The sequence below is a fragment of the Phragmites australis genome, chromosome 6 (genome assembly GCF_958298935.1).
Source record: "Phragmites australis chromosome 6, lpPhrAust1.1, whole genome shotgun sequence".
Classification (NCBI taxonomy): Eukaryota; Viridiplantae; Streptophyta; class Magnoliopsida; order Poales; family Poaceae; genus Phragmites; species Phragmites australis.
In genome coordinates, this window is record NC_084926.1 from 19,135,215 (window position 1) to 19,155,599 (window position 20,385).

Sequence of the window (20,385 nt, forward strand, 5' to 3'; positions counted from 1 at the left end):
GAAATCGAGTGATGACCTTTTAGCTACAGTAACATTAGAGCTACAGTAAAAAAATATCTACAGTTCACTAAACCAACAAAAGTGTCCTACATTGCTGGATCCGTCCTGGTAGAAGCTGAAGCTGATAGAGATGATCATGTGTGTACAAGCCCATGTGTCATTGTACCAAGTGCCCTGCAGTGGAAGTACCAGCATCGAGCCTTTTTCTCCTCGAACAGGACCTAGACATCAGGGCATAGATGTCGGTTCCCATGCGCATGCCCCACAGATCCGTCCACATCCATTGCATCAGGACATCACCATCTACAACTCATGTTCACAGGTTCGTACCCCAGCCTCCAGGTGAACAATCAAAACACTGTGCGCTTTGTCAGACACAACAGCGGTCTGAATCTCTCGTCCCTGGTTTTGCCGAAAGAAAAAGATAACGTGTGATGGGTTGTTGTATAGGTCTGGTTTGTATTGGTTGTATATGTAGTTTGAGTAGAAGTAGATTGTGAAAAGTAATATTTGTTAAAAAAAAAGTGTTTGGTTGATTATATTTGTCTGAACAGGTTGAATAACTGAATCTCATGACGCATGAGCGGATGCAAAAAGTTAAGATTGTGATTAGTTATATGTATATAAATGATTTTATGACACTGGTAGGTGAGCTCGTATGTATGAGCGAATGTAAGCTCTGTATCTGTCAGGCTAGATTACGGAGGAATCGAGCTTCCCTCTTCCCTCTCGAGCCAGACCATGAGCATACATTTATATTTACTCGATCAGATTAGAAGAGTATATATGAATAACTAAACACGTTTCCCCTTTAAGATTATATATATTCTATAATATTCGCTGAGCCATGTTATCCGTGTGAGTACCAAATCACACCCATAGGCATCGGAGCGATGTAGCTTGATGGTGTGTAGTACCGAAAACCAGAGACTTCTACGATGTCCAGCAAAATTGCCTGTTTCAATTGGTGACAGAAGAGTACGACCTGCATTGTCATACGATCACTACTTCCGAAGTAGTGAAATGGAGGTGTTCGAGAGTATGATCTGCATTCTGATATAATCGTTACTTCCAAAGTCGGCTGCATTCTGAAAAGAAATGGAGGTGTTCGATGAACTAGATAAGAAGTGATATTAAGTAGCAGGCTAGATTGCAACGTGAGTGCTTGGCTGCAGCCCTGCCCTTAGTTATCTGCGCGAATAACCTTTCATACCGATCCATAGGCCGGCCGTAGTTGTCATGGTTCCCAGGATCCAATAAATCCACTCAAGTCTACGTTGCTGCGACTGCGATGTTGTTTATGGAACCAGGAGAGAGTATTCTATGCAATGCCAGCCATAATACTTCCTTCGGAAGGCTCATTTACATTAAAAAAAAAAGTAAACAGGGCGGAGTGAAGCATCAAAAGCCACCCAGATGGTGATGAGCAAATAGTAGTAAGATCAATTTCTAAAGGTTATGATGAAATGTATGATAATCTTCACAAAATCAGCTTTGCAGTCAGCAATTCTTCCTTTACTAAACTTCCTGAAAGACAAGTACACTTACATTTTCATTTGCTATTCAACTATCTGAAAACGTTGAGTGGTAGAAATCTGAAGATCAAAGAGGCAAGACAGAATATCAGTGATGCATAAAATCATCCCAATATGACTGCTTCCTTCCAAACAACTGAATATGTAACCTCATTTTACATTAGTGTCACTTGATAAACATTGAATTCCTGACTAATCCTCTGTTTTACACGCCAAAATTGAATTCTGGAGTTAGTTTGCATTAGAAAGTTGTTGATCTCTCTGGCGCCACCAATTTACTATGACAGAATCGATAATGATCTGCAGAGTGTTTAAAAAATTAGCAATGACTCTAAGTGACAAATAGAATACTGTATTTGCAATGAGAACCTGGTTAATGTGTGCAGCGACACAAGGGATCACCAGAAATCCAGACTCCCCGAGGGCTCCTCCAAGCTGCTCAACCACAGCAACCAACACTGGCAATGTTTTCTACAGGAATAAGAAGTCAGTAAAACAAGGTGCCATAAGATAAATATTTTGATGTCATGAGAACAGAATAACAATTGCATCTTTAGATACTAGTTTTTTTACTACAACTTCAAGAAAAATCTGATTCAACAGGTCCACTTCAAGCAGGTTTTCCAAGCTGCTTCTAATCAAGTAACAGCTATGGGCCAGTAGACATTCTTGCAGTAATTGGCCCAGTAATGAACAGAAGCTGTAGCAAAAATTATGGGAAGCAAGCCAGTTAGGCCAGTTTCTGTTAACACTAGCTCATCCAAATGCGCTGTGATTTTCCGATTCATATCTTGTCTAAAATAATATCATGAAATTGTGTGTTTACTTGCCCTAAAAATGTGAAATTTGGGCCTTAATCACTTGTTAAATATAACAACTGAGACAAGCCCAGCAGAAATAAAAAATTCCCTGTCGTAGCTGGTATGTTAATGGTTCTAGCCAGCAAAACTGATTACTAAGTAACTGGCAACGTACACCGCTGTAGGGCCATGGCTGGTACAGCCCAAGGGCTTGCCGCTTGACTATGCCAGTATGCCTTGCCCATTAAGTTAGGAACTTAAGAATTGGCATAAGTTAGGAGATAAAAGATAATTTAAAATCGCTTGGATTATCTCAAGTTCAATCTGTTAGGAGAATCCTCTAGACCACCCACCTCACAACTAAGCATTATACTGCAATACAGGGAGTGACAGTAACAGTTGCCAAAACCTTGGTCCCCGTCTAGAGGCAATATCATACAAGCAACCATATTATCACCAGCACGAGTTTGATTAGTTTCATTTAGTGATGATAAAGACTGACCTGACTGGCCACCAAAATGGCAGCTCGTGCATACTCTTTCCTCGCAAAGACTGACTCTCCTTTCTGGTCAAGATGTGACAAGATCTGCAACATTGCAGCATTGAAAGCCAGCAGAGCAAGATGTAGAAGCCTGTGACAAGAAATGTGCTCCTGTTAGATATAGATATATTCACACCGAAAGTAAGCCACAATTTATATTAGAGGTAAAAAAAGACTATGCAGCACCACTGACAGGCAAGAAAAGAGAGAAGGAAAAAGACTCCAGTTAAGAACCATTGAAGCAGGGTAATCTCCTTTTATTTCTTTTCTTTTTGATTGGGGCAATAGAGTGTTAATTCAACTTGACTGCTGGTAACTTAGTAAGGCTGTGAAAACCGAGTAGCAAGTGTAATAATCTCATGTGAAACCCAAAACAACACTACAACATCCAGATAAAGGTATTTGTAGCGCTATTTTAATATAAAGCTGAATAACAACAGTAGGTGGATCGATATATCAAAATGCAACCAACTGGAATAGCAACTTAGCATAAGTGTCTTTCAGTAAAGGTGAGCACATTGTCAAAAGACATGGTTAGAATTTGAAATCAACCGTAGGTGTGTATTGGTGCATCATACTGAATGCCAGGTGGAAGTTGATTCCCTAAGAAAATTTAGAACATAAATTTATATTCAGACCAGATTCTGGTAAAGTGGTAATAACAATAATGATTTGATAGATAACTTTGAAGAATATGAGTTCATGCACAAGTAAAGTGGTAATGACAATAATAATTTGATAGATAACTTTCAAGAATATGAGTTCATGCACAAACTTTGTGAACCATAGCAGAAACATAAGCTTTTCTATAGATGAAGAACAAAAAAATGGATCTAAGTTTCATCCCCCTTATAGCATTTAATTATGTATCCACATAACAAGATTTACAAACATTCTCAGTATGCTAAGATCAGATGGTAAACGTACACTCCAACAACAACGGCAACAGCAAAAGCTTTTAGTTGAACAGACAAGATCAGCGATCTTGATCTACTGACTTGAATCCATGGGACCTGTCAAATGAAACGTTTCAGGACTGCAGTCCAAGGAGCACAGAAATGCAAACTTCTAACAGATTTAAAACAAACTACAGAAGCAACATAAACAAAAGAGCGACTCCGAAAAACCATTCTCCCATGTAACACCAAAATGCTCTTAATTATGCTGTATTTGAATTTTGAAAAACTGATTTCTAGAGTGTTCTTGTTATATGATTGGATCATCCCAGAGTCCAAGCAGAATAAGTCTATGCAGGCATAGCAACTCAATTGCCCTATCTTCCTCGTTTTGCCCAGAAGGGTTGGCTTATTGGCTTGGAATGGCTACATATGGACCCTAAAGCATGACATGCTGCAGAACTAAATAAGAAAATGAGCTGACCTGTTACACTGTTCTATCAAAGAGAGAATTCCTTGCATGCCACTGAAAGATAGCGAAATCCCTTCTGTGCCATTGAAAAGTGTCCTTGCCTTCCATGACACTAGTTGAAATTTTTGTTTTCTTCTTTTTAGTTGGATCTTGTGGGTTTTATCTCTAGCCTACCCCAATTTGCTTGGGACAAAGGCTGTTGTTCTTGTTCTTGTTCCACGCCACTTCTATCACTTCCATTAGCTGAGGTGGCCGTTAACGCATGGAACCTTGTCAGTTTTTCATCGTAATGGCCATATTGCCCTTGTCCCTTTGTTGACTGACTGGTGGACCCATCTTTCAGCCATTCCCTCACTCCAATTCCTTTCTCTTCTTCCTCACGGGAGCAACGACAAATTCGATGCAGTCTCTCTCTCTCTCTCTCTCTCTCTCTCTCTCTCTCTCTCTCTCTCTCTCTCTCTCTCGCACGCCAGTGGGGGCGACACCAATCTATCGTTGGAACTTGCTCAGTGCTGGCTGGATCCCATCGTGACACCAAGACTGAGCCGTCATCTAGTGAAGAGCCAGTTGTGCAGGGCGAGCTTAACGCGGCATCCGAGCGGCAACACGCCGACAACCGGAGATGGTGGAGCAGCACGGTGGCGGCCGGTATGTGATGGAGATCGCTGGATCTGGGCCGTGAGAGTGCAGATCGGACTGTTCCCTCATCGGATCTGGGCATTGGTCTTGACTTTCTTTTGGGTCTTTAATTGATTTGATGTTGTGCTCGATCTGTGGTTTGTGCATTGATGTAGCCTCCACGTTTGTAGTTTCCATTCAATTGAGTTATGCAGTGATTTATCCTGCAATTTGCATGCATTGGATTGTTGTGCTCATAGCTGTGCGCACCGTTGGATTTGATGGAGAAAAAAACAAAGAGACAAGAGGGGAAAAACAGACCGGGATGACAAGAACAACCAAACAGCAGCTGCTGGTGTGTTGGTGTTGCGCCTGCGAGCGCGGCGGATAACATCGGCTACAACGTGCGTCGGCCGCCGCTGCTCGTCCACTTACTGCACTTGCCAGGTAGGAGACAGGAGAGGTGGAATGAGGTGAGATGGAAAGAGCAAGGAGGAAGATGAAAGATGGGCCACACAAGTGGGAAAGAGATAGGTCTCGCATGCAAGCCAAGGGCAAAAGTGTCTTTTCTAGTAGCACTTAACACACTCCTTACGACCAGCAAGCAGCAGTGGCGAATAAGGGTGTGTTTCATTGGAGGTGAAAGTTGGATGGGATATGACCATCCATGTTTTTTGGGATGGGATGATCCAAGTTGCTTGTTTGGTTGGATGAGCCAATTTCTTGTTTCGTTCGTGGGAAGGGTTGGATGAGATGAATCTTTTTTTGTTTGGATCTCTTAATTGTATATCTTAATTTCAAATAAAAATAGTTAATCATACACTAAAGAACAAGAGCTAACACTTATAGACGCTAATCTTATCGTAGTCATTACTAATTAATAACAAAATATGCTAATTAACACTAATCATTTTACCAATTAGTGATAATTAGCATGTTTTTGTAACATGCTAATTATCACTAATTATCAAGATTAGACAAGATGGATGGTCTCATCCGGCTAAAATAGCTGGCTCACTCTATCCAGCATATGTAAGGAATATTCCTCAAAGTTGGTTGGCCTTGTCCATGCGATCCCTCCAACGGAACAAATGGACGGAGCTCAAAAAGGTGGATGACCATATCCCATCCACCCTCGTCCCTCTAACCAAACACACCCTAAAGTGTCTTTTCCAGTAGCACTTAACACACTCCTTATGGCCAGCAAACGGTAGTGTTTGGTCACTTGGATGAAGGTGAGTGGGATGGGATTGTCCTAGATGGACATGATTCTGGATGAGATGTTACAAGTGGTTATTTGGTTAGATGTATGGGGTGGTACGAGAATGTGTTTGGTTGGATGTATCGGCTAGTACGAGAATGTATTTGGTTACTTAAAAGGCATGTGTTATATCCATAGAGAACTTGATGTTTTTCAAAAATAATAATTTTTATATTTGTAATCGTAACTCCACCTATGTTGTCTCGACATAGCCGGTCCCAAGCCCGGGTAAAGGAGGAGGGTTGTGTTAGGCTTGGCGAGCCAACATAAAACTCAGCCACTCTTATGGAGATGAAACCTGAAAGAAAATCGTTGGGGCGTAACCCTCTTAGCGACGCGCTACATTGGAACCCGGATGTGGTGTTAAATGAGCAAGGGCCGGGCCGTCACCCCCTTAGTGGCGCGCCGTATCTTGATCTGGATACGGTGATAAGTGGGCAAGGATCGGGTCGTCGCATCCTTAGTGGCGCGCTACATCGGCGCCCGGGTGTAGTGAAAAATGAGCAAGGGTCTTCGCATTTGACTCGACGAGTGCGAAGGGTAAGGAAGCTAGCCGAGCCAAGTAGGATCCGCTTAGGTAGCTGGAACGTAGGGTCCCTGACTGGTAAGCTACGGGAGTTAGTTGATACAGCGGTGAGGAGACGGGTTAATATCCTATGCGTCCAAGAAACCAAATGGAAAGGACAGAAGGCGAAGGAGGTGGAGGATACCGGCTTCAAGCTGTGGTACACGGGGACAACTACAAATAAAAATGGAGTAGGCATCTTGATCGACAAGAGCCTCAAGTATGGAGTGGTATACGTCAAGAGGCAAGGGGACCGGATTATCCTGGTCAAGCTGGTCGTTGGGGACTTAGTTCTCAATGTTATCAGCGCGTATGCCCCTCAAGTAGGCCACAATGAGAGCACCAAGAGAGAGTTCTGGGAAGGCCTGGAGGACATGGTTAGGAGTGTACCTATTGGCGAGAAGCTCTTCATAGGAGGAGACCTCAATGGCCACGTGGGTACATCTAACACAGGTTTCGAGGGGGTGCATGGGGGCTTTGGATATGGAAGCAGGAATCAAGAAGGAGAGGATGTCTTAAGCTTTGCTCTAGCCTACGACATGATCGTAGCTAACACCCTCTTTAAAAAAAGGGAATCCCATCTAGTGACCTTTAGTAGTGGCCAACACTCTAGCCAGATCGATTTCGTCCTCTCGAGAAGAGAAGACAGGCGTGCTTGCCTAGATTGTAAGGTGATACCTGGAGAGAGTGTTGTCCCTCAACATAAGCTTTTGGTGGCTGACTTCCGCTTTCGGATACGTGTCCAGCGGGATAAGCGCGCTAAAGTCGCTAGAACGAAGTGGTGGAAGCTCAGGGGGGAAGCGGCTCAAGCTTTCAAGGAGAGGGTAATTAAGGAGGGCTCTTGGGAGGAAGGAGGTGATGCAAACAATATGTGGATAAAGATGGCGACTTGCATTCGGAAGGTGGCTTCCGAGGAGTTTGGGGTGACGAGGGGAAGTAGAAGCGAAGCGAAAGATACCTGGTGGTGGAACGAGGATGTCCAGAAGGCTATCAAGGAGAAGAAAGAATGTTTCAAACGCCTACACTTGGACTGGAGTGTTGACAACGTAGAGAAGTACAAGGTGGCGAAGAAGACCGCAAAGCGAGCAGTGAGTGAAGCAAGAGGTCGGGCGTATGAGGACCTCTACCAGCGGTTAAACACGAAGGAAGGGGAAAGGGACATCTATAAGATGGCCAAGATCCGTGAGAGGAAGACGAGGGATGTCAACCAAGTCAAATGCATCAAGGATGGGACAGATCGACTTCTGGTGAAGGAAGATGAGATTAAGAATAGATGGCGAGAGTACTTCGACCAGCTGTTCAATGGAGGAGGTGAGAGCTCTTCCATTGAGCTGGACGACTCCTTTGATGATGCCAACAGGCGTTTTGTACGAAGGATTCAAGAGTTTGAGGTCAAGGAGGCTTTAAAAAGGATGAAAGGAGGCAAGGCAATGGGCCCTGATGGTATCCCTATTGAGGTGTGGAGATGCCTTGGAGACATAGCAATTGTATGGCTAACTAAGCTTTTCAACCTTATTTTTTGGGCAAACAAGATGCCCGAAGAATGGAGGCGGAGTATATTAGTACCAATCTTCAAGAATAAGGGGGATATTCAAAGTTGTACTAATTACCGTAGGATTAAGCTGATGAGCCATACGATGAAGCTATGGGAGAGAGTCATTGAACACCGCTTACGAAGGATGACAAGCGTGACCAAAAATCAGTTTGGTTTCATGCCTGGGAGGTCGACCATGGAAGCTATCTTCTTGGTACGACAACTTATGGAGAGATACAGGGAGCAAAAGAAGGACTTGCATATGGTGTTCATTGACTTAGAGAAGGCCTACGATAAGATACCGCGGAATGTTATGTGGTGGGCCTTGGAGAAGCACAAAGTCCCAACAAAGTATATTACCCTTATCAAGGATATGTACGATAATGTTGTGACAAGTGTTCGGACAAGCGATGGTGACACCGATGATTTTCCAATTAGAATAGGACTGCACCAAGGGTCAGCTTTGAGCCCTTATCTTTTTGCTTTGGTGATGGATGAGGTCACAAGGGATATACAAGGTGATATCCCATGGTGTATGCTCTTTGCAGATGATGTGGTGCTAGTCGACGATAGTCGGACGGGGGTAAATGGAAAGTTGGAGCTGTGGAGACAAACCTTGGAGTCGAAGGGTTTTAGGCTTAGTAGAACTAAAACTGAGTACATGAGGTGCGATTTTAGTACTACTAGGCACGAGGAAGATGAGGTTTGCCTTGACGGGCAGGTGATACCTCAGAAGGATACCTTTCGATATTTGGGGTCGATGCTGCAGAAGGATGGTGAAATCGATGAAGATGTGAGCCATCGAATCAAAGCCGGGTGGATGAAGTGGCGCCAAGCTTCCGGCGTCCTCTGCGACAAGAGAGTACCACAGAAGCTAAAAGGCAGGTTCTATAGGACGGCAATTAGACCTGCGATGTTGTATGGCGCAGAATGTTGGCCAACTAAAAGGCAACATGTCCAACGGTTGAGTGTAGCGGAGATGCGCATGCTGAGATGGATGTGTGGCCACACAAGAAAGGATCGGGTTCGGAATGAGGACATACGTGATAGAGTTGGTGTAGCACCAATTGAAGAGAAGCTTGTCCAACATCGTTTGAGATGGTTTGGGCATATACAACGCAGGCCCTCAGAAGCGCCTGTACATAGCGGAAGAATAAAGCGTGCGGATAATGTCAAGAGAGGTCGAGGTAGACCAAACTTGACATGGGAGGAGTCTGTAAAGAGGGATCTGAAAGACTGGAATATCACCAAAGAACTAGCCATGGACAGAGGTGCGTGGAAGTTAGCTATCCACGTGCCAGAGCCATGACTAGACTTGCAAGATCTTATGGGTTTCATCTCTAGCCTACCCCCACTTGTTTGGGACTGAAAGGCTTTGTTGTTGTTGTTGTTGTTGTAATCGTAAACAAACTATACTAATTAGCACTAATAACTAATAATTATAGTTAATCATAAATTAGGTTTTCACTAATCATCACTAAATACCCATAATAATAAGTATTTTAAGCTAATATCATTTAATTATTACTAGTGCATAACTAAATCTCCTTAATAACCACTAATCACATGTGATTAACATAACTAACAAAACCTAACAAAACCTGTACCGCGTCATTCGACTTATTTTTCTGCATGGGATGGTACAACATCTTGGTGAAATATTCCTAGAATCTGTATCATCCCGTCCTAGACGAGTTGGCACAATTCAACCAACCAAACACAGGGACGAGATCATATCTAGGAACATCCCATACATATACCACTTGGTACCAGGACCCAAACGCTACCTAAGGGAGCGAAAATTAAAACCAGTGGTAGTGAAGGGAAGAGAAGTTTTCGGTGCCAGATAAAGAATTTCACTATCTTTCAGTGGCACGTGGGGAATTCTCTCTATATCGATCTAGAACATTGTAGGAGAAACAACATAACTAAGAGCTCTGGCGACAGCGGGGGTGACCTAGGGTTTCCCTCACCGCCATCGTCGTCGCCGCTGGCGGCCGACCCTCCGCCACCCCCGCTCGAGTGTTGCCGCGCCCACCCATGATCGTGCCCGAGTCTTCCCCATGCGCCCGCACCCAAGCTCGTACCCGACGCCACGTGCACCCCCCCCCCATCCGTCGTGCGGCCCCAGCTTGTATCCGTCCGCGTGCTCGCATGCTTGAGTGAGCCAAGTAGGAGCACGCGCATGTTGCCGTCTTCTCCCAATCACTCGTCAGCCACTCGTCCGCCTTTCATCCTCCTGCCCGCCTTAGCTTCTCCGATCTAAAACAGCGACTCCTCTGCTTAGCACCTGCTGGCTTCTACCTGATCTGCTTTGTCGCAGCTCTCTGTGTTGTTACTGTACTACGGATATCTTCGTGTCTTGGCTGGGGAGCAGCATTAGCATAGGGGCATTTCAGTTCAGCAGAGCAGAGCAGCAAAACAGGGCAGCATCGTTCCGCAGGAACATGCTCTGAGGTGCATCAGCGCTGAGCATAGAGCAGCAGCCAGTAGAGCGGTCCCTCAGAGACGACCGACCACACCAACCACACCAGTGACACCAGGCTCTATAAGCAAGTGGTCCAGACCACATAGATCTCTAGCTCCCAGCACATGCTAGAGCTCATCCTGCAATGGAACCGGATACCCTCCTCACAAAGGATTGGGATTCCAACCATGGGAATCAGTCTCGTTTCAACTCTAACATGCTCTGAGGTGCATCAGCGCTGAGCATAGAGCAGCAGCTAGTGGAGCGATCCCTCAGAGACCACCGACCAAACCAACCACACCAGTGACACCAGACTCTATGAGCAAGTGGTCCAAACCACATAGATCTCTAGCTCCCAGCACATGCTAGAGCTCATCCTGCAATGGAACCGGATACCCTCCTCACAAAGGATTGGGATTCCAACCATGGGAACCAGTTTCAAGTTGAAGTGTTATCTCGTTTCAACTCTTCTGTGCACCACCCATCATCCTCCACCTAGGGTTGCTTCTTCCTGCTTGTGCATTTTCGCTGTCACATCTTTCACCTAACTGAGGATTCGGTGAGTTGGCCCTTCATTCAATTATGGGCGACTCCCCAACTAGTTTTCATGTGCAGTATGGAAGTGAACGTCACTTCCGCTTCTTGGTAGCTTCCAAGAATGTCGGTTTTCATGTCTATTCACTTAAAAAGATCACTACCAAACTGTTTGATGTTTATTTCCATCTATAAAGAGATGGTGGTACAAATTGGCAGAGGGAGAAACTCGTTTGGATCTGATGAAGAAAAGCAATGGACCACTGTTACTAGCAAGAAATCAGTGAAACAAAACTATTCTTCCAAGAGTGTCTTTTGCTCATAAGCTTGTTCAAGAGTCTCCAATCAGGAAATCTTCTCCGACGCAAGCTCCCCCAATCATCAAAATTGGAGAATTTCTTTGTCCTATTAAAGATGGCAAACAAAAACTCAAATTTAGGGGTAAATTTTCAAATCTGACCTCCTCCATCCAATCAAACAATCTCTTTAACAGGCTAAAGCGAGACCTTTGAGATTAATTATGTGCATGTCACTCCATGTGACCAATTAGAGGCTCTCCCACTTGATCAAGGTGCTAACACTGATGTTTCTTCCCTTCTCCATTTCAAATGCTTGGGAGTGGGCCACCTTGTCAGGGATTGTTTAGGGACATGAGGTGCAAAGGCTGCTTCAACTATGGACATATTGCTAAAGATTGTCTCAAAAGGATGCGCAACAGAATGTTTAGGTGGGTCCAAAAGTGCCAGCCGCAAGTATATAAAACTTCTCCAATGCAAGGTTGAGCTCAGGCCTAAGCTCCTTTGCCTGACAATCCTATGGGAGGACAGGGTGCCAACAATTGATCTCGAAAAACCAATTCAGTTGCAATTGATCTCGAAATCTTGCGATAATACTTTCATCTCTCTGCTCACCGGTAATCTGGCAACCAAGGAATTAATGAAGAAAATTCAGATTTGTAGCAATATTCCAGGCAGTCCGCTTGAATGCAACCCTCTGGCTATTGTGCTATATAGACCCACTATCCCATCAGTGATCAACTCCATCCTGGCTCTGAAACCTCACTTTGAAAGAGCAGTAGACAACCACACTTTGGCACTACACTCCTTCATAAGCTCAGAAGATGCAGATAACTCAAAGAAACAAGAACCTCAAAGCGAAATACTTTCCAACCAGGAAAGGGATACTAGTGCCCTCATGAGTTCCGAAGGTTGCCTTCCCAAATGGGCAATCCTTTGACACAGTGTCACCATCCATGTATCTGAATCTTCAACTCCAGATAAACACCTCGGCTTCTGGCATGCTACAAGAGATCATAGTCCCTATGCTCAAATGGCAACAAACTCAAAGCAGCAGCACATGTCCCTCTCAGCAATTCACCAACAAAATGGGTCAATGCAGCCTACCTTGCTACTGACATATGCCAATGAAAATTTGGCCCTAGAGCACACACCAGCAGTCAACCCGAACACCATAAGAGAATTTCAAACTGGAATCCCTCGATATAATGTCAAAATAAAAAGCAAAACACTCATTCATGGGATATGTACATGAAGCTCAAAGCTAATAGGGTCATTAGGAAAACATATGTTAGGAAAAACAAAAGGAGAAAAGAGAATGTAGCCACCATCTTCCAGAACCTGAACATTGTAGAAGAACATGTTGGATCAAGTGGAGCCAAAAACACTCCCTTGGTAGATGACTCTCTGAGAAGAAGTGACAGAATCAAAGCAAAATATCAGGGGCTCAAGCAAAATATCAACATTGGTACCACTCCTAGGAGGAAGAGGTCACCTCACCTAAGGGAAAACTCATGTGTTGCTAATAACTTGCTCTCTGTTCACTTTTCCTTCCCTGACCCAGTCAATTTTTCTACACTCTCAGATCTAGAGATAGACTCAGTTACACACATAGAAATTTCAATAACTGCTATTCAAACGATAGCAGTGGAGACTTGCAGACGATCTCCTGAGGAGGTGATGATGGAGCTAGGGTTGAAAACAGGCGAAATCCCGTCCCGTTTTCCACTTTTATCCCGACCAATTTCGGATTTTCGAACTTATGCGAAAACAGGACAAAAACGGGAAACTCGATGAGAAAACGGATTCGAAAACGGTTTCGCTATTTTCCCGATCATATTTTCGAAATCCCATTTTTAATCGAGATATTCCCGCGGGAATCCCGTTTCCATGAGCCCACATGTGTCCGTGAGTCAATAGCCCAACCCACAACAGCTTCAACCTCAAACGAGGCACCTCCGATGCACACGCATTTAACACTCTAACGTCGCCTCACCCTCGAGCTCGAGCCCTAGCCGCTGCACGGCCCTGGCCTACGCACCGCCCCCGATCAATGCGCCATCGTTCGGTCGGCCCCCACCCTGCAGGCCCCCACCGGCCCCATGTTGCGTGCTGCCACCCCTGGCCAACGCGTCGTCAGCCGGTCGGCCCCCGCACTTCGCGCCACTGCCCTCGGCCCCTGCCTGCGCGCTGCCCTCAGCCCCTGCCCAGCTTGCGCGACGTCGCCCTCAACCCCCGCCTTGCAGTCTGGTCAGACGCGGAGACACAGACGTCCGCCCACAAACAACGATACCACTGGCCGGAGAAGCGCCTTCTGGATCCAAGTCCCATCGCCTTCTCCGGGAGCCGCCGCCGCCACGTGCTGCTTTCAACGCCAACACAAGTGCCTTTTTTGGTTTGCATCCGACACAATTTAGACTGCAATAAAACAGTGAAACAGCTAAATTCAGAACATGAAGCTCATATGAGATGGATATTCTGCAGTACTTTCATGAATGCTTTTGCTACCTTTCATTCTGTATATCGCTGACTTGCAAATGTTTGTCCTTGTTTGATCATTTGCCACTGCTCCAATAGATAAAGTGCATAACTTTGTATGCTCTGTGATATTAAGGATGTATAAAATGTTTATAATTATTTGCTCGTAAGGAAAAGCCAAAAAAGGCCACATTATTGTGCCTTAAAGATTATTTGAATATCTCAGGACTATAAACATTGAATATATGCATTGATGGTTTGGATACTGTAATTACATCACTCCACTAGAGTATGACACAATCCAAGTGCATGTGTAGTGCCCCAAATAATTCAATTCAAGCAATCTATTAGTAAATTGCTATAATAAACTTGTGCCTTATGTAATTTGTTATTTGTCTCTCATTTGATCTATAATAAATTGCAGCATTTGAGAGTGAGGGGTTCTGTGCCAAGTGAAGATGCACATAGAACTATTGGCAGTGGCATTGGTGATGTAGTTGCAACTCCAGATGTTGTTCATATTGATGAGCAAGAGGAAGAACAACATCAGTTTACTGGAAAGAGGCATAAAAAGTGCACATCTGAAGTCTGGCAATACTTTATCAAGAAAAAAGAGATAGCAGAGGTGAACAGGCAAAGTTTCAGCAGTTGTAGGGGTATTGTAATTTCCCAAATTGCAAGACGAAATATAGAGCTGAGAGCAACCATAGAACAACTGGATTTAAGAACTATCTAAAGTCAGCACATAGTATTGTAAAAGGCCAACAATAGCTCAAAGTTGATAAGGATCATGGAAATGACATTACTCATGTTCAGGCTTATATGTATGATCAAGACGCGTAAAGAAATTTTGGGTGCAAAGTAGGTACTCTTCCTTTTACCTACCTCGGCTGGCCACTGAGCACTACCAAACCAAGAGTTGAAGATCACAGCCCCCTCATGGACAGGATAGAGAGAAGGCTTACAACAACTTTAAATTTTTTTACCACACCATCATCTCTCCCTACATACACAATGTGCACACTTAAGCTGCTAGTGACAGTCACCAACAACATTGATAGAGCTAGGAAGCACTAACTATGAAGTGGTTCTGATATCAACGCTAAAGGAAAACCCCTAGTAGCATGGAAGAGAGTTTGCACCCCAAAACAAAAAGGTGGTTTGGGGGTCATCAATTTGACTATTCAAAATGAAGCTATGCTACTCAAACACCTTCATAAATTCTACAACAAACTAGACATCCCTTGGGTTAACCTCATTTGGAATACTCACTATACAAATGGTCAAATACCTCATGCGGTAATGAACAAAGGGTCATTTTGGTGGAAAGATATTATGAGCTTTTGCGACCACTACAGAGGAATAGCTTCTGCAACTGCAGGATGGTAGCTCCATTCTACTTCGGAATGACATCTAGAATGGCCACTTCTTAAGAGATGAACTTCAAAGGCTGTTTTCATTTGCAAAAGATGAGAATATTTCCGTAAGAGACTTTCTTCTAGACAACACTTCTTAACTTGTTTTCATTTGCAAAAGATGAGAATATTTCCACAAACACATTTCAACATCCCTCACACAGGAAGCATATGCAGAACTACAGACACTTCAGAACACAATACGACATGTTCAACAAAGCCATAGGCTCACTGATACATTGCAATATTGTTAGGGAACAAGTTACTCCTCAAGCAAGTTCTATGCATTGCCTTTCAAGTCAACCACACCTCCAGCTCCTATTATAGCCATTTGGAAATCAAAATGCAACAAGAAGCTGAAGGTATTCACGTGGCTATTGTTCATGGACAGATTGAACACAAGAAGTATTTTGAAGAGGAAAAACTACAAAATTCAAGGAGAAAACTATAATTGTGATCTATTTGACCAAAGTGAAGAGGAAACAGCCTTCCACCTGTTCTTCACATGCCCCTTCAATGTCAGATGTTGGAACCATATAGGCATAAACTGGAATCACAATATAAATTTCTTCAATATGATCCAGCAAGCAAAGATGAATTTCGCACAACCATTCTTCATGGAAATTTTTATGATGGTTTCTTGGGAGATCTGGAAATAAAGGAACGGCCTGATCTTCCAAAACACAAGACAATCCTTCATGCAGTGGAAATTTTGCTTCAAAGAGGTTGCCAATCTCCAGATGCATAGAATGAATCACACTTTCAAATTGAGCTCCACCTGGCTAGACTCTGTAACTTAAGTCTCAGACCCCCCCCCCCCTTCTTTTACTTCAATTGCTCCTTCCTTCCCTTGTATAGTCTCTTCCCTCCCTCTTTTCGGCCTACTTAGGTAAGTGATGAATGTTCTCTACCTGGTATCTTTATTTATATATAATAATATAATTTTACAACTGTAGGGGCTTCCCCTACAGTTTTCCCTAAAAAAAATCTCTCTATACCAAAAGAAAAAGGGTTTTCTTCACCCAATATGAATTAGGTTGACTACAACCCACATTTCCTCCCAAAACTGCATAATGAACAGAACACCTAAATCAACCAATGAATACATATGAACCCTAAATAATGGCATGCTGCAGGACTAAACAAGAAAATGGACTGAGGTGTTATACTGGTATGACAAAAAAAAAAGGTTTTCTTCACTCAATGAATTAGCTTGACTACAACCGACATTTCCTCCCGAAAACAGCATAATAAACAGGACACTTAAATCAACCAATAAATACATCAAAATGATAAGACCATATTCAACAATATCTGTAAGCTTAGATAAGCATCACTGGGAGCAATTGTATTTTGATCTACTTGTGCAGAACAGAACAGCTCAATAAAATAAACATATACTTACTACTCACCAAATTGGTAATATATTCATGCAAGGAAAGAACATGCTAACTGGCATATTTTCAAATGAAAGACGTACTAGGCTGAGTAGAAAACCACTTGCAACCGAAAAGCCTTGCCGATTTCCATCAACAAAATCAGCAATACCTACACAACAGGATACACAAGTAAGATATTCATAGACTGAAATGTGTGTCGAAAAATGGAAGATATTAGAGGCTGCACACCTTTTGAGGTTTCTCGAGCAACCTGGCAAAGAACAAACCATCATAAGTGCCTTCAGTAAGCTTCAGTTATTTCAGGCTTGCGCTATGATATAAAAAAACATAATAGGGAGAGACGGTAAATTCAATTATTTCTTGGGTGAAGAACAGAGAGGAAGTAAATGCAATGTTCAACAGAAAACCACAATTAAGCATTTTAAAATAGACAAGTTCAAATCTGAAAGGCTATCCTGGTTATTCTCTGCATATTCTAGTCTGATGATTGATAAAACATTTCTACTAAAAGAAGATGCAGACCTCGCTAGACTGAACTCCTAAACTTCCACAAAAATAATCATGATTATCAGATAATATTTCATTATGAAAGCTAGTTACACACATGAGGCTCAGAATAAGCCCTGTCATTGTCACTTCCAAATTTTAAACTGAAAGGAGCAAAGTCTGCACATAATGGTGCTATCACATTGTTTTGAAATGAAACACTAAGCTATGAATAACCACATACCTTCCCTATAATAAGGGGGATTAGAAGGCTGGTGACCAGACTTTTGAATAATTGCTCAGTAGGCAAAGACACCCCAGCTCCAGCACCAATGTACTTTGAAAGAGAAAGAGGTACCTAATTCCATGATCACAAAAAAGCATGAACAGTATTCATTGAACAGGGTTGGTTTTTGCCTTTAAAGAACTTAAATAGAAAGTTAGGCTGGCTGCATATCTGAAAACCTCTAATTTGGCTTTGGGTTAAGGGTGTACTATCATTTGACTAACACAGAAACTAGAAGGGCCAACGCTACTAACCAGTCTAAATTTGGATGAATACAACTAAGCAACTCTAGAACAATCTGTGCCAAGATTGACAGAAGAGATTTTACTGCATTTTACAATGCCAATTTTAGTCTACAATTCAGTTCTTTACACGTTTGAGGACTCATGGATTATATTTAACTAACTATGATGTCAATGGATATTCACTTTACATCTAATAGAAATAAAGACTCACACGATTTATACAGTAGTTAGCTTGGAACATGGGAAGTAACATCTTGCTATGTATCCATCAGCATTTTACATTCAATGTCTTTTGAACAAGGCTGCATAATTACAAAGCACTCAACCAAGCTAAGCTTGTAATGTGGTATAGGGTTAATTAGCCCAATCGCTGATGATGGTTAACCATAAATATATAATTACAACAAAACTTTGCTTACAATGATAATGCCAAGTAAATTGGATACAACTGTCATTGCAAGAGCAAGTGCAGAGTTACCGCCAACAAGCTGCACAGTAGTGATATTTTTTTGTTAGATTATAATGCTGGTCCAGCTTTATGGGAAAATTTGTGAAGTATTCGATGTTAGTGGATAATTGGGGACAATTAGTACTTGTGTTAGTGTGACTCCACTTGATAATGTTGTTGGCATGCAGCAAAACATAGCTAAACCTGCAAGATGCATTGTTAATATCAAATATACAAGATGTAAGGAACACAAAAGTATGAGCTACAACATGGCAACAAGAAATGACAGGATGGGAACAGGGAAATCCATTGAGAAAATACAAAAAACGGAGATGGATATTGAACCCATTTACCAGTGATAAATTCACGAGGGAAGAACTGAACTTGCATAATAAACTGAGCAAGAAATGGTGTAAACAGCAAAATAGAGCCCTGCAATTAAAAATAGACCAATCCAATATGTCATAAAACTTATTGAGGGTGCTCAATAGAAATATGGGCACTGACAGCTCTAAAAACAATCAGAAAGGCAATTATGACCCCCTGGTAAACAAGTAAATGAATCGATAGCATGAAATTTTATATGAAATGTTATCTTGGATCACAATGTTGGGAGCGAGAACCTTTTGCAACATATTTACAGTTACAGCCACAAAATAATATTTGCTCGTATAAGCGCAAAATATGATATCATACTAGTCCAAATAGTCCAGCCGGCCAAGCTTCTAACGCTGCACCAAGCTCCTTGGTTCGTAGGGTCAGTCCTATGCAAGAGGGAGTTGTTAGCGAAGAAAAGTAATAGCACCAGGATTGGCACAAATAGGTTAAGAAATCGAACCTGAGATCACAAATATCCCAAAAGTGCTGTACTTCGACAGGGAGTATTTGTGAGCAAGGCATCCAAGAGTAGGATCTAGGAGACCCAATATGATCCCACCAATCAGAGCTTAACAATAAGAAAGACACAAATGAGTCCACGTAAGTTCAAAACCAGAGACATTTGCACGCTCTTGTCAACTACATAGCAGCATCGTGCAACCAATTATAGAAGTAGTCCGTATACAGTGACTTTAATGTTGAAACAGCAGATTGTACTCAGTTTGTACCCAAACTTCTAGCATCTGAGAAACAAACCCATCTATCGCTAATTCCCTATGTTTCTGCCGTGTAGTAAAAAGGATGACACACAAGTAACGCTGTTTGCGGGTTGGAGTTAATAATTGCGTTACATTGCATGCCATTGACTCATCGTCAATTATGCCTGAATTAGGTCATGCCGTCATGGACATGTTAAGTCTCACAACGATACACCAAAACCACGCACTGCATGCACAAACAAATCGGCGATACGAAATCGCCCGTTGGTAGCAACTAAGCACGGGCTTCGATCGCGCGCGTGGAAGCATGAACTCACCGAGTGGGAGGAAGTTGCTCCGCGCGAAGCCGAGCATCGCGGCCCTCAGCACGGGAGGCGGCGCCTCGCGTTTGCCTCCATCGCCACCCACCTGCAGAGCGAGCAGGCATCAATCCGATAGTTCAAACAAAGCATGAGACTAGAGTAGCAGAGAGCCCGAGGCGTGGGACTTTCGAGGTGGGTATTACCGGCGAGGCTCCACCGGCGGCGGCGCGCAGAGGCCGCAGGCGATGGAGCGGCGCAGGAGAACGAGGACGGGGAGCGTAGGCGGTGGTGGGTAGGAATGCGGGCGGAGTGGGGCGGCGGCGGATGCCGGCCGGGAGGGCGAGGAGGGGTGGGCGGAGAAGGGAGGGGTGGTGGGTTATCATCGCGGAATCGGAAGAGGGAGGCGGAGGGCGAAGGCGGCGCGCTTGGGCGTGGCCACAAGTGGGGATCGGGATGGGTGCAGCCCGAGCTGGGTAAAGGCAAAAATACGAATTTATATAATATATTTAGACGTATTTATTGAAATAGATAATAAATTGATGTATTCATGAATTTAGCATTTGTATTTGGCATATAGTGTGCAGAAAATCCATTTTCAGTATATGGTGTGCTGAAAATCACATGTATTCAATACATCGTGTGCCGAATATAGCGAACAGTGTGTATTCGGTACACGGTGTGCCGAAATACCTGTTTCCTGACAAAAAAA

The 20,385-nt window shown here is 43.3% G+C and overlaps 1 protein-coding gene across 1 annotated transcript; it reads right to left on the minus strand.

The window, feature by feature from the left end:
• Positions 1-1,613: 1,613 nt before the first annotated feature.
• LOC133922047 (probable sodium/metabolite cotransporter BASS4, chloroplastic) lies at positions 1,614-20,140 on the minus strand. The gene is made up of 14 exons (XM_062367205.1): positions 19,880-20,140; positions 19,692-19,782; positions 19,116-19,223; positions 18,974-19,041; positions 18,631-18,709; positions 18,423-18,481; positions 18,249-18,317; positions 17,543-17,656; positions 17,041-17,062; positions 16,893-16,960; positions 3,804-3,889; positions 2,838-2,967; positions 1,905-2,006; positions 1,614-1,835 (listed from the first exon to the last, which is right to left on the minus strand). The coding sequence occupies exons 1-14, from the start codon at positions 20,057-20,059 to the stop codon at positions 1,767-1,769; spliced, it is 1,245 nt and encodes a 414-aa protein (XP_062223189.1). The 5' UTR covers positions 20,060-20,140; the 3' UTR covers positions 1,614-1,766.
• Positions 20,141-20,385: the final 245 nt, after the last annotated feature.

What these genes read in the sequence shown, in the direction of transcription:
- LOC133922047 (XM_062367205.1), bottom strand. Translation starts at nt 20,059, where the DNA reads ATGATAACCCACCACCCCTCCCTTCTCCGCCCACCCCTCCTCGCCCTC. An exon ending in CCGCCGGTGGAGCCTCGCCG is followed by an intron (nt 19,783 to 19,879) that starts GTAATACCCACC and finishes CTCGCTCTGCAG; the next exon opens with GTGGGTGGCGATGGAGGCAA. An exon ending in GTGGTTTTCTACTCAGCCTA is followed by an intron (nt 3,890 to 16,892) that starts GTACGTCTTTCA and finishes TTCATTTGACAG; the next exon opens with GTCCCATGGATTCAAGTCAG.